The 14484-nt window shown below is 36.6% G+C and overlaps 2 protein-coding genes across 3 annotated transcripts; one reads left to right on the plus strand and one right to left on the minus strand.

Annotated features, from left to right (window-relative positions):
- The first annotated feature begins 2064 nt into the window (after nt 1-2064).
- LOC113284306 (vesicle-associated protein 1-3-like) lies at nt 2065-6850 on the plus strand. The gene is made up of 8 exons (XM_026533744.1): nt 2065-2278; nt 2400-2470; nt 2565-2646; nt 2747-2862; nt 2947-3108; nt 3805-3843; nt 5487-5564; nt 6502-6850. The coding sequence occupies exons 1-8, from the start codon at nt 2227-2229 to the stop codon at nt 6613-6615; spliced, it is 714 nt and encodes a 237-aa protein (XP_026389529.1). The 5' UTR covers nt 2065-2226; the 3' UTR covers nt 6616-6850.
- Nucleotides 6851-7311: 461 nt separating this feature from the next.
- Nucleotides 7312-11659, minus strand: LOC113284305 (protein NRT1/ PTR FAMILY 6.3-like). 2 transcript variants are annotated; one of them, XM_026533742.1, is made up of 5 exons: nt 11409-11659; nt 11132-11309; nt 10994-11033; nt 10100-10677; nt 7312-8396 (listed from the first exon to the last, which is right to left on the minus strand). In XM_026533742.1, the coding sequence occupies exons 1-5, from the start codon at nt 11527-11529 to the stop codon at nt 7514-7516; spliced, it is 1800 nt and encodes a 599-aa protein (XP_026389527.1). In that variant the 5' UTR covers nt 11530-11659; the 3' UTR covers nt 7312-7513. The 2 variants fall into 2 exon arrangements, with proteins under 2 accessions (XP_026389527.1, XP_026389528.1); XM_026533743.1 differs by having other exon boundaries at nt 7312-8384; nt 11409-11655.
- Between the last annotated feature and the right edge of the window lie 2825 nt (nt 11660-14484).

Genomic DNA, 14484 nt, shown 5'->3' on the forward strand with positions numbered 1-14484 from the left:
GATGGGTTTCTTTTATTCAACAGCCGTTCCGGTCCATTCTGTCTTTTGAATCCGGTTACAAAAGAACAAGTAATTGTGGTTTCCCCATATGTCATTTCTTTTGTTTGTGGAATTTACTTCCATCCACGTAAAAAGGAGTACGAACTGGTTTGTGTATGTCACCTTGGAAAACAGATTTGGGATTTTCAGATTCTTAATCTAAGAACTAAGCATAGAACAAGTGTTGGCAGCTACTCTTATCCTCCAAGCAGAAAAAGACCGCCTGCTTTTATCAACGGTACTTTTTATTGGATGGTTGATTTGGCATTGTACTGGATAGATATTTTCGATATCCTATCGGATGAACTACTGGAAGAACTGCCCGAACCGGAACCAATGCTGTCACTCAATATAGAAACCGGGGAGTTTGGCACTATGGAAGTTGTTGAGTTATTCGATGATTCTCCACAACATAGAAAATACCCTGAAGAGGAGCTTCATCTTTTTGAGATGGAAGGCGAATTGAGCCTGTTTGGTACTTCATCTACTCCTGAAGTGGGCATATGGGTGTTCAACTTCAATGAGAAATGTTGGGTTAAAAAGCACTCAATAACGTCTCCGGATCACGAGCGCCATTGGAGTTTTAAATCGTACTTCAGAGACTTTGAATACATCAAGAAGAAAGGAGAATTCATAGCATATGATCGCTGGGAGAAAAAGAAACAGCCGCTTATTTACAATCTACGGTTAGGTACTTGGAAGTTGTTCGAAAGCAAGGGATTCGAAGGTGATAGATCCGTATTGACATCTCATACTCATAGTCTTGTCTCGTTGGATGCTGCAGATCCTGTTATAGTACTACATGTTGAGAATCATATGAATAGCTAAATAAATACTGTAGTATTGTGGTTATTCTTTGTATATTCAAGAGCTTTGCATGAACGTGGTTTTCTTTTTTTGTTGAGAACTTATGCCTGTTGAACTGTTTTGTACTACATTTCTGCGTGCTTCCACTAAAATAAGTTTGGCTAGCCAGTCAAGAGACCCTTTTAAGATTGTTGACTTTATGGTGCTTGGAGGCTCGTAATGATGTCTCACTGTGGTCGCTATTTGGGTTGTACTGCATCTTCATGGCATTGCTGCTTGTTTTCATTATAAACATAAGTGTGAATTAGCAGGCAACTGTTAAGTATGAAACCTTACCATTTCTCTAGGAACCCTGCAATGGGTCACCTTGTCTCCAAATCAATTGATGTTGAAAGCCTACATGCCGTTCTTCAAACATTAGACCGGGGGTGCAACAATGGAAGCAATGCCTCTTTATTCCATTTTTTTTGTCACCTCCCTGATAGCGCATTTGGATACAAATCTGCTTCTCACTTCTGCGCGCTTCTCCAGAAATTGAAGTCAGAAGTAGCAACAAATTCACAAAAAGTTTACTTTTTCGATTTCTAAAAGTTGTATTGAAATTTGACAACCAAACTGGTTTCTGACTTCTAGAAATCGAAAAATTACTTCTGATATGCAGATAAAAAGGATGTAAGTTGTTGAATTCTACTAAAACACTCAATTGATTCAAGATTCCCCTTTTGTCCATCCACTTTGAAAAATGTTGCTCTGTGAAGCAACATGTTATCAGTTGGTACAGTTTACCCACTTGATTGCATTGTTGTGCAATTTTGACACATAAAACGACTCATAATTCCTTGAGATTCTTACAACTTATTTGCATTGTTGTTCAAAATATGACATCACCCCACCATACACATATCATTTCCAGTACTTACTGGAATAATTGTAGGTGATCCCAGCTCTCTTCTAGATGACCATGATTGAGCTACACATTTACTAAACTTTCAAAGACGAAAACACCGGCGTTACTCGGACCGGGCCGGCACCGGCTAAATTGGGAAACAAAGCCACATGTGGCCGGCTAATGCCCATCACCAGACCAGTACAGACAGAGAGAGGCACATTCAAGACGCCCAGTCGCGCACCTATACTTTTTTGTCTGAAATTACCAATTTAACCTCAGAACTAATCGGACAGAACGTGTCCTTAATAAAGCTGAAACCAAACTGATTCAAGGCTACGTTGGTCATCTATCGAATTCACAGATCAAAAACTCTAAAGAGAGAGAGAGGAAAGAAAAAGGGGTAAATAGTTTTTCTCTTTTGGTGTTTGGTCGATTTGATTGATCAGATCATTCCATTCAATTGATTCTTCCGAGTCATAATAATTATAAGTATGAGTAGCGGAGATCTCTTAAACATTCAGCCAACAGAGCTCAAATTTCCATGTAAGCTTCTTCTTCTTCGTCTTTTAATTTGATTTTTTTTTTAGGGATTTTGTCAATTGTTTGCCCTAGATTACTGTTTTCGGTTTGATTTAATGCGTTTCTGTTTTTTTTTTGTGATTAGTTGAATTGAAAAAGCAGAGTTCATGTTCTCTGCAATTAACGAACAAAACCAATGAATATGTTGCATTCAAGGTGATTTAATCTCTGATTTCTCCTTCTGTTTTCATCGTTTTTCTTTGTTTTTTCTCTCCTAATTTGTTCTTGTTGTTGTTGGTATGATTTGAAGGTTAAAACGACGAATCCGAAGAAATACTGTGTTCGTCCAAACACAGGAATTGTATTACCTGGAGCAACATGCGACGTTACAGGTGATGATTCTTGATTGATTTGATTGATTCATTGATTTTTTAACAGATCTATTGTTGTTTTTAGAGGTTGAGTTTTGATTTTTGTTTTTTTTGGGTTTAGTAACTATGCAAGCACAGAAGGAAGCTCCACAGGATATGCAATGCAAAGACAAGTTCCTTCTACAGAGTGTTACAGCACCAAATGGTGCAACAGGGAAAGACATTACACCTGAAATGGTAAGTATTTTGTGTTTTGATTGATTTTCTTGAAGGAGTTTGATTGGTTTGATTCTGGTTTTGATGTGTTTTTTGTTTTTGTAGTTTAACAAAGAAAGTGGAAAGGTTGTTGAGGAATTCAAGTTGAGGGTGATTTATATTCCAGCAAATCCACCTTCGCCTGTACCTGAAGGATCTGAGGAAGGATCTTCTCCTAGGGCTTCTGGTGTGGAGAATGGGAATCCAGGAACTTCTTTGTTTGATGCTGTAAGTAATTCAGTAATTATGTTATGTTATAATTGCACTAGTTATAACTTGTAACTTATTGAGCCAATCTATGTCATTTGCTAGCTGCATGTTTCTCTTCCCATCTTCAATGGGAAATTGATTTTATAATGATTGCACAGGATAGTACGCTTTTGAAAAAGTTCCCTTTGAAACTTCGTTCGCAGTTTAGGTTTTTATACTTTCTTAGTTACCATTGGCATTGTTAATTCATTGGATAAAACACTTAGGACTGCTACAAAGAAGTCCCTTGACGAAACAGAATGAAAATCAGGGGCCTTCTTTGTTTGCTGTAAGTAATTCACTTCTTATGTTATTAGTTATAACTTATAACTTACTGAACGAATCTATGTCATCTGCTCACATTTATCAAAAAAATGTGTCAACTGCTAGTTGCATGTTTCTCTTCCATTCTCAATGGGAATTTGATTTTATATTATGCCCTTGAAAAGTTCCCCCTGATACTTAGTTTGCAATTCAAGTTGTTTACTTGTTTAGGTGCCATTGGCATTGTTGATTCACTGGCCTAAACACTTAGGATCCCAGTAATTTATGTCGATTCTGCTTACATGTTGCTCTCTCTAATTGCAAGTACAATTTTCATTATAAAACTGAAAAAAATTGTTGCAAATATTTAAGTCTATTTTCATGGAACTCGTCTGTGTTTGAATTTCTCAGGTATCAAGATCTCTAGAGGAGCCAAAGGAGAAATCAGAGGTAAATATTTCTCTTTTAAAGCATAATGTTGCTGTTTATGATTGTCTATAGAATTAGGAGAAAAATGCTTTCTAGGTATGAAGTTGGCTAATCTTCTTTTTCGCACCAGTGTGCTGCTTAAACAAGCTCTATATCAAGTATAGATAGATAAGTATCTGCTTTTGCCTTCTGTCAGAATTCAGGTGATTAGTTTGTTAATGTCCTGGGTTGAAAATTTTCACTGAATCATTTTGTTTAGAATATCCTAAACCGAGTGCGAATTTGTGAACCCCCTAAAGGCTGGGGTGCACATTCCCCACATTCGTATTGGTTATTCCTTTGAGTAGTGTTTTTCTTTCTGTACTTTTAATTTCTATATGCATCGAAAACATTAGACCTCAATAGCAACATCGTGGTTTTTAGGGAGGTAAAGGTCTTGGCAGAATCTTAGTAAAAAAAATGGTTAGGTAAAACAATCAGTGAGAAAGTGGGAACTTGCACCCCGGTTTTTAGGGGGTGCACAAATTTAAGCAATATAAAATGCTAATGGTGCTGTGCTGGAAATATAGGCCTTTCACTTCTGTTCGTCTCATGGATAGGAGGGGGAGGTCTGAGGAGTATTTTAGGGAAAGATTTGATGGCCTTGGCCAGAAAAAAGTACCTGTATTGCAAATTGGATCATCCTAGTTAAGGACTGGATGAGATCTTGAAATATAAACCCTTTGCAAATTTGGAGGCAGAATAATTAAATTATAGACCCCTCAAGATGATGTACGTCAATGTGCTTGCCTGTCCCTCTTTTGCTCAGATTACCCGAAGCTTGCTTCCTCTAGTAGCTCAATCAATTGAGGGACAGACATCACTGCAATCGTAGATGTTTGTCCAAACATCTCCTGAAGTTGTATCAAGAGGCTTTTTTTTTGGTAAAAAAGCCAAGCCACCTTTGCTGGGACAAAATTTTGTTACTACTTCTCGATGGTTTTAAAAGGAAAAAGAAGAAAGAAGGTGATGGGGATAGTTTTAAGTTATAAACAAAGATTTTAAAACGAGTGTTGTGACTTCATCCACGTAATTATTGATGATACATTCAATATGAGTAAAAAGAAACTTTGCTGGAAGTAGAAGAAACATGTAGAGTTGAGGAGCATTATACCAGCTATAAGCATCTGGTCAATACCAGCTACACTTGTTGAAAAATCTGGCAATTTGACTAATTCATGGCATGTTTCAAGTGACACATTTGGAAATGCAACTACAGCTGTTAATTTCTGATCCTATTACTCATTTGGATGTTTCTACACCCAGGCTGAGAGCCACTGCATTAGTGATTGCAATTTTTTTTGTTACTAGCAAATTTCTGTATTCTCATCTTTAGGTCTTTAAACTTGATTAATTATGTATTCCAACCCGAATTTGTTGTAGGATTTCAGTATCTCCTTCGATTGCTTCAAAAAAAAAAAGTATCTCCTTTGATATGATAAAATGCTTCCATGTTTATACTGTCAATTCATAGTTTAAGCTTCATTTGGGCAGTTGAGCTCGACCCAGCCTTCACCTAGTTCTGAAAAAGTTGCCAGATACTTATTTCTAGTTATGCTGTTCATTTTTATTACATTTTCTCAAGTAGCTGCATGACTAAGTGATGGACTGTTTATATTCAATAGGCATGGTCTATGGTTTCAAAGTTGACTGAGGAGAAGAATTCTGCTGTTCAACAAAATCAAAAGCTTCGCCAAGAACTGGTATGGCTCAAGCATCCTACTCCTAGTGTTTTTTCATTCAGTATTCGTAAATCTCAGTCCTTGATTTTTCTTCTTACTGTCTCCTACTGTTTTTCAGTAATCTGCTTTGAGTGATGTTTCTATTAATTTATGTTTGCCTTCTAGTATATATATCTCCCATATGAATTTAAGGACATACTAACCTAACTGTAAGGTAGCATAAATCGGTGATGCACCTTTCTTTGTAGGAGAATTTTTTAACCTTAAGAGTATCTGCAATTCCAAACAGCTATAATTTTTACTTGGAACTACCACAAAGTTTCAGATATTAGCATTACCTGCTTACAACAACACTAAAACCCGAGCGTTAGTTCCGTTGTCCCAACCTTTTCCCAGTTCTAAAAATTTGACTTTGGTAAGGAACTGGTTACGTAGTGGTGTAAACCATATGCGTTCTGCTGGATAGACACATTAATTTCTCTAAGGATGCTATATGAAAACGACTGCAGACAGTATAAGATGGTTTGCCTGTGGTGTTGGGTGGACGTAGAATTAAATAATAGCCGAATTATTACTTATAACACATAATTCATGAACTAAGTGATTTTCATTATTTTGGATTGGTCTGGCTTGGTAGACTGTCTTATCCCTTTTAGGATATTATTTTCTTCGAAAATGAGATATCATTCTCTGTTTGTGGCCTTTTTGACTATTGTATCTAGTATCATTTCTCATTACATTACTTTGTTATACCTACTTGGTGGTTTAGCTGATGTGGACTTTGCTTTGATTACAAGTTTACAACCTTTTTCTAGTTTATTTATTTATTACTTTTTTTTTTGTTTAGTTAATTGAATACTTGTATGCAAGGTGTATCCTAATGACGCTTTTTTTGTTTAGTTAATTGCAATACTAGTATGCAAGGTGTATCCTAATGACGCTATTGTTTTCAAAACAGGAATTAATGAGAAAAGAGATTAGCAAAAACCGTCCTGGTGGCGTTTCTTTCCTGTTTGTGGTGGTGGTTGGTCTCCTGGGACTATTAGTTGGATTCCTTGTGAAGAAGTCGTAAGAATGCTGGTACCATATATTGTAAGAAGCCTGATGTCGGCCTCTCATCTCTAGAAACCATTGTGTCAGACGCATCTTTTTGTGTTATTGGATTTTATTAAAACAATTTTAAATAGGTGAGACAACCTTCTCTGCGTTTTTGTATAAAAATTTGGTAAATCTTTCGTCATGTATTACTGCCTTTAGGATTTTAATACACCATATGAAAGGATAAAATTTCTTTCTTTTCATTTTTCTTTCTGTGATCAAACCGACTGTCAATTAACATGACTGAGCTCCTTCACTGGACCCTGTTTTAGAATTGGTATCTATGACTTCATTTTCGTGAAGATGTAACTGTGATAACTACATTCTGGGTGCAGGATAGTTCCATCAATCATTATATGTATCTTGATTTTCTGATAAGAAATTCAAGGTCTTCTATGGAAGTTGGAGAGTATAGATGATCACTTTGACCAATCAACTGGGTTTGTCAAGTTCTTAAGGATCTTTGATTTTTTCTTTATTTTCTTACTTCGACTAGTTTGTGACTATCAGCTTTTTATCTGTGGCTTCAAATCTTATTCTCCACATTCGAAGTTTAATGTAAGTACGTTCATGGCAGTTGATCTTGTTTTTGGATTTGGGCTTCTCAATGGATTTTGATTTTGGATTTGGCAAAAACAATCAAAAACAATCAGATAAAAGTTTTGCGAAATTGATACACAACAAAATATGTTCTTTTCTTTGTTTTTTTTACTAGCGTTTATTTTGTGAATTTGTACACATATACCATAAACATTTTACTGACTTGCATCATAGAAAAACGAAGAAACAACAACAGATCAAACCATAACCCAAAAATTAATCTAATTGCATTGCATGACAACATGCAGGAGCTTCTTCTGCTTCTAGCTCTTCTAATGACCGGATGATTCAACTTCTTCGAGCTCGATCCCTTCTGCTGCAAATCTAGCCTCTTTATAAACATACCAGTTTGCAGCAATCATATAAACCCCGAAGTTAAGAATGCTCAGCCCAGATAATAACCAGTAAAAATCATAAAGCTTCCCCTGGTTTATATTGTCTGCTAACCACGGATGCGTGTCGCCCGTAATCATGTGCACTATCGAAACCAAGAGAGAACTAAGAAAGAAACCCAGTGCAAGTGTGCTCAAAAACAGACCGGTACTCATAGTTTTCATCCCTTTTGGACACTCTCTTAGGAAGAAGTCGAGTTGCCCTGTATAGGTAAAAGCCTCACCAGCACCCACTATCAAGAACTGTGGGATCAACCAGAAAACAGTTAACGGTATAGTGGCATTTGGATCATTCGCTAACCCATTTGTTCGTGCCGCATTTAATCGTTTTATTTCCGTTAGAGCAGCCACTGCCATAGCAATTACGGAGAGCACTAGGCCTACACCGATACGCTGTAACGGGGATAGCCCATGCTTGTTTTTGAGTACTTTCCGGCAAATCGGAGCAATCAACCGGTCGTAAATTGGGACCGTCAGCAGAATGCTAGCTACAAAGAAAACCGTCAATGAGCCACTAGGAATCAAGAAATTTCCAAGTTTCCTGTCCATGGTAGTTGCCTGGGACACAGAGAACGTCGTCATTTGAGCGTACACCGTCCAAAACATTATTGTCGTTGCCCATATCGGTAACATCCGCACCACCATTTTCACCTCCTCGACATCCGTCAGAGTCGATAAACACCACTTATTTTCAATGTACTGCTTGGTTTGCTCTACATCACTGTCCTTGATTGCCGCCTTATCGAGAAAACTGCACATACAACTACACAAAAACAATTAATACAATTGATTCACGGCACCGAGATCTAAATTCATGTGCGAATTATTTTTCTAACAAAGTTGGACAAATATAAATGCCAATTGGGTCGGTTTGGACGTGATCCATATTTTTTTTTTCCTCCTAGACGTTTGTGGTCCATGAAAGAAGTAGATATGACTAAATTAATGTCTATGTCGCCTAGCTAGATTAGATCGATCACTTATAGTAAAGCTTTTTCTCTGGTCCAAGAGAATCATAAGCATAGTGTGACCTCATAGAGAAAGTGAATCATATGATCAATCTGAGAATCTCAACACATATGTATATACTTTTGCTGATGAATGTGACAGAAGAACAAACACAGAGACTAAGTAGCTAAGAGCATCCACAGTGGGCGAGTATAACCAAAAATTTGGGATGAGATCGTAACGCAGTGCGACGGAGTAAAGATCAAATTTGGACCAAAGATCAAATCCCAGATCATATTTGGTCGCGACCAAATACCAAATCCTAATATAGTCGGGCGTAAATTTAAATTACGCTTGTTGCTGGGCGGACACCCAACCATCCGCCCGTTCACTTACTCATCAGGCGGGCACCAAACCATCCGCCCCATTCAAAATGAAATTCATCAGGCGGACACCCAATCATCCGTCCGTTCACATTTCGTCAGGCGGACACCAAACCATCCGCCCCATTCAAAATGAAATTCATCAGGCGGACACCCAACCATCCGCCCGTTCACTTACTCATCAGGCGGACACCAAACCATCCGCCCCATTCAAATTTCGGGCGTAAACCAATTTTACGCCCCATTCAAGCGTACACCAAATTTACGCCCGTTTTCGTGCGGTGATTAATTTTACGCGCGACCAAATTTGGTCTTCTCCCCATAACGTCACAGTACAGATTAAACTCATATTTAGTCTTTTTTTTTGGTATTTGATCTTTGAGTTTAGTCGTACCATTGCAGTCGCTCTAAGGAGCTAAGCTGGTCATGCCCATACTGAATTTACTCGTGAATCATCTTTGGATTTCTTCACCGTCTCACTCTCTTTAAACACCTTCCTACCTACCAATATCAATGTATATACTAGCTAGTTATGTGATATCATCATCAATCATGCTTCAAGATTATTAACAAAAAGAAAATGATAGGGAAAAAACACGGGCCACTTGCTCCCCGGTGGATGGCGTGGCGTTTTTCTCGACCGCTTAATAAAAAGATTTTTTCGATCATATTCAGCTAGATCGGGTAACTAGAGTAGGGTGTTCATGCAGGAACATGCAGCATATCAGGACTCATTATTGGCTGGCTGTGTTTTAAACCATTAGACGGATATATTTTACGGTCAAATTCAGCTAGACAGACTTTTCAGCTCAAACTCGGCTAGCGCGTTTATGCTGGATTGTGCACACTACTGGGACTCAATTATTAGATATAATGAGATAAAAGACATAAATTTCTCACCAGCAAAAACCAATCTATACTTAATAAATATAAATACTTTAAATCATAATTCGTCCCTTTATCAATAATTTATATTGGATTTTCTAGGAGGTGGAATCTAAATGTCTCGATGATCATCAACTCTGGACTTATTATAAGTTTAACTTTCCGATGTAAAATTTGATTTTTGTTTTATGTACTTTTTGGAAATAATACTAAATAACTTTATAGACAGATTCCGAAATGAATTACGTACCGGAATTGTTTGCTATGAGGTAGTTTTTGCTTCTGGGCTTTCTTTTTGCCGTCGTCTTGTACTTTGTCGTCGAGGTCGAAAAGAAGTGACGAATCTGACGGTAACTCCAAATGACGTTTCCTCCATGCAGCAACAAAAACCGTCGCTATTTGTGTCAACGGACTACCTACAAGGTTTTTGAAACGGTATTTCCTTGTCCCGGATAAGAAAATAACGAGGCCTAAAAGGATAGTCGTCGCACAAATACCGTAACCCCATTGTCTTCCGACGTTGTCTTGGATGTAAACAAGTACTGTGACTGCCAATAATGCTCCAAGACTAATGAAGAAGAAAAACCAGTTGAAAAAAGTCGACATTTGTGATTTTTCCTTTGTATCGGATTCGTCGAACTGATCGGAGCCAAAACCGGATACACTTGATTTTAAACCGCCGGTTCCGAGTGCAGTTAAGTAAAGTGCCATGTAAAGAACCGTGAGCTGAGTACTAGTTGCTGGAATACATTCTGACGAGCCAACTACGGCGCACTTCGGTGGTCGAAGGCTTGGGATTACGGTAGATATTGTCAATATCGTCACACCCTGTAACCGGAAAAATTACATACGGTTAAAACTAGGAAAATGGACAAGTATAAACCGAGAGAATAATTGATTGGCGTAGATTACTATAGCTTCAATAATTGTTGTATTAAAGACGATGATACCGATCACGTTCAACAAGATCATGTAACTGGATCCAGCAGGGACATTTTATTCTTGGAATTATTTTTTATAATTTTTGTTTCAACGGAAAATCTAGTTGCACTTAGTCGAGTTTTTGTCGAAACTTCATTAAATTAAATTGTTGCTTTCATTATTATATTATATTATATTATTTTGTTTCCGGTAAATATCTTACCATGGCTTGAACAGTGGCAAAGATGGCTATGGTGAGATATCTGCACAAGATCAACAAAAATGAGATAATCAGAATCAGTAAAACAAAAAAATCATCAAGATTGTTAATAGAAACTGCGGCTAGCCATTGTATACTGACCGTCCCAGAAATGTATCGGCGATGAATCCACCGAGCAAACAAAGCATGAACGACGTCCCTAAAAAGTTCGTCACTGTATTAGCTGAAGTTGCATTTCCCAGATGCATCACACCAGTTAAATACGTAACCAAATTCACGGCGATCCCTAGAGTTGTCAGTCTCTCGTTGAATTCCACTCCTGCAACAAAATAAAAATAATCATTAATCATAACTTGCCGTTATATAAATGATGAGTATATATATATATATAGTGATGGACATTACACGATAGACGAACCTAAGATCATGGCAGCACTAAGCCATCCTCCAGATCTCGACCGATCAGAAGGTCGACCTTTGTAATCCCAAGCATCTGAAAGAGTAGTATTACTACTCTTTGGTTCATCAGTGGAAGCCATTTTAGTTTGCAGTTATGAGTACTTAACGTGCAAATATGAAGAGATAGAGAGAAGGGGTTTGTGTCCGGAAATATGAAGTGTTGAGATTGGCCATTTTATAGGTGTAAGCTGGAAGAGTGTTGCGTGGACTGGATCACGGATGTCATGAACAGTGGCAAAGCTCCTCAAATAATTGAATAAACAAATGAGTTCCGAATTTCCAGAAATTAAAATTAAAATAAATTAGAATTTGTTTTGATATTATCATGTTTGGCTAGCTACATCCATAATTAATATTGTGGTGTCACCTTCCCCAGATGAACTAACTTGGCATTTGGAGATTAAATTAGAATAATTACCTCAATAGTTCCAGTCGTTGGTAACATATTTGATAACATTTCTTTAACAGTTATAGATGGGATGGTTAAATTTTGTTTGTAAATCAATGATCAAGATCAAAATTAAAAGTTTAGGTAACGGTTTTTTGACCATTTTCATGCCGTATTAGCCATCAATAGGGTCGATTTCCATTCGTTTTTATCGCTCCTAACCGTTGTCGGGGACGATGACTCTCTGATTGTTGACTCAATTTCGAAAAAAAACAACCTATACTCCATTCAATTGAACCGACTGAAAAAACGTTGCAAACAATGCATTTTTAGGCCCCATAGTAAAAGTATAGAAGGGACTCTCTTCGATCGTCCCGATAATGGTACCCCATTAACAGCCTTGCGTTTTTAATGTTACTAAAACTGAAGTGATAAAAAATGAATAGCATACGCGGTGTATATACAAATGTAGTTCTTATTTCCTGCTTATGACGTTTAATTTTATGCAACACGGTAACCACTAAAATTCTTACTTAATTTTTAGAATATTGGGAAGTGTTATAAATGTGTTGACACGAAACAATAACGGTCTTATTTCTAGATACAGGTAGTGCTGCTCGAATTTTTGATCTACCAGGATTGCAATCAATTATGATTTACATTAATACTAATAAAATACTTAATAATTTGTATTAATATTAATAAAATACTTAACAATTAAAGAAATTTGTCCAAAATTGATTAAATAAAATATTATATTTTTCAATGGTCGGTTTTGATGTTGTTTAAGTAAAAGCACGAACAAACACATTTCCCTATATTTCCACTTTGTTTTTTTGTGATGCCGGGGGAATGTTTGTGGTTTTTGATGGTTACCGTTGATTAAGCTTATTATCATTACACTGGGTGCTAAAAAGGAAAAAAGGAAAAACATTCAAGCACAGCCGATAAATAAAACTTGCTTTGATATTGACTTTGAGTTGAAAGATAAAATTTAAGCCGACCAATTAAAATCATTGCATGTTTTTTTTAATTGATTGTTAAACATTTAGTAATAGGTTTGACAATTTCTTCTCAATGGAAAATTATATCTAATAATAGAATCAATAATGCACTTTAAGAAAGTTGAATGAGAATCAACGGTTTATGAACACTCAAATGTGTATCGAAATGGTGTCCAAAAGGGAAGTTTTGGTATGTTCACAGAGTATATACCAGTATGTATTTTGTTTGTATATATTTTGTATGAAAATCGAAATTATAAACAGGTGTCTCTGGATTTTCGAATAAAAACTGGGATATTTTATGTGCAGTCATGGAATAATTTGATTTTTTTTTTGTCTCCTGTTTGGGTATGTCTAGAAAATGATGAACAATAATGTCATGTTGATTGGCTCTCAACGAATTATGTCTTAGGAGGATTGGGTTTGTCATATTAAATGGACAAGCGGATAAGCCAGCTTGTTAGTATAAATTTCAAGACTGTTACTGGCAAATACAAATCCAATGTACCCAACAGTGAACATTGTTTTGTTTATATGGATTTGGTAGTCATCTATGCAGATTTTAGCTTCTTGTAGCGATTAAAACGAATTTGTTCTTTTTTTCTTCTGTAATCTTGTTTGTTACTAAAAAGTTGATTTTTTTTCTGATGAAAAGGTTAAATTATAAATCAAGAAATATAGTACAAATGATTTAGAACGTCATCTTTATCAAAAGCATTAAACAATATATTTGATTTACTAATTTTTTTTCCTAATGTGCAAAGATAAATGTTGAAGACTTTTGATTATTGCTTCCTTAGCTATAATATCCGCTGCCGAATTGTATTTCCTGCTAGTGTATCTTATACTGGTTTGTGGAAGTGTACCCAAAACCGCCTCGACTTCTTTAATCGTGTTCCCAGCTTCCCAAGATATTCCTTACACTTCTTGTTAATGAAGTCAGCAATACCTTTGCAATTTGTGACAATTAAAATATTATCTCTTAACCAAAAGTAGCTTTTAACATATTGCTTTTGCTTCCGCATGAACTACTGTCGTTGCTTTATTTGTGCCCGCTTCGATATGCATGAATTCATCTTGATCTAAAGAAAATGAGATAAACGTGAATCCCATTGATAGGTCTTCTTTCTTGAAAGAAGCATCTGTGAATATTATTCAACCGTGGTTAAGGACGCCCAATTTGGAGTTGATAAAACTCTACTTTTAGATTGAGGATTTCTCGGGAGTGTAATTGAAGATTCTGAATATAAAAATTTATTTATCAAGTCTGTCAGCATTGTCGGGTTTGGATACTTTCTTTCGGAAATCACTGAGCATCTGTGCTCCCAAATAAACTAGAGTATGGTAGCACACTAGTACAAACCTTCACATAGGCCACATTTTTTGGTTTACAGCCTAGCCACGTTTTGGGTTATTTGCGTGGCTACTGGTCATCAACATAACTATAGCCACGATTTGTGTTACCTTGTAGCCATAGTGCACCATTTGGTCATGGGTTTAATCATAAACCCATCAACTGTAGCCATAGGGAATTGTTTAGCCATACTTTTCAGTCTATCCCATCACATATAGCCATAGATGCGAATATGGCCACATTTAGAAATTATGTATGTGTCAAATGTGTAGGATGGCAATAGACACAA

The sequence above is a fragment of the Papaver somniferum genome, chromosome 5, assembly GCF_003573695.1.
Source record: "Papaver somniferum cultivar HN1 chromosome 5, ASM357369v1, whole genome shotgun sequence".
Lineage (NCBI taxonomy): Eukaryota > Viridiplantae > Streptophyta > Magnoliopsida > Ranunculales > Papaveraceae > Papaver > Papaver somniferum.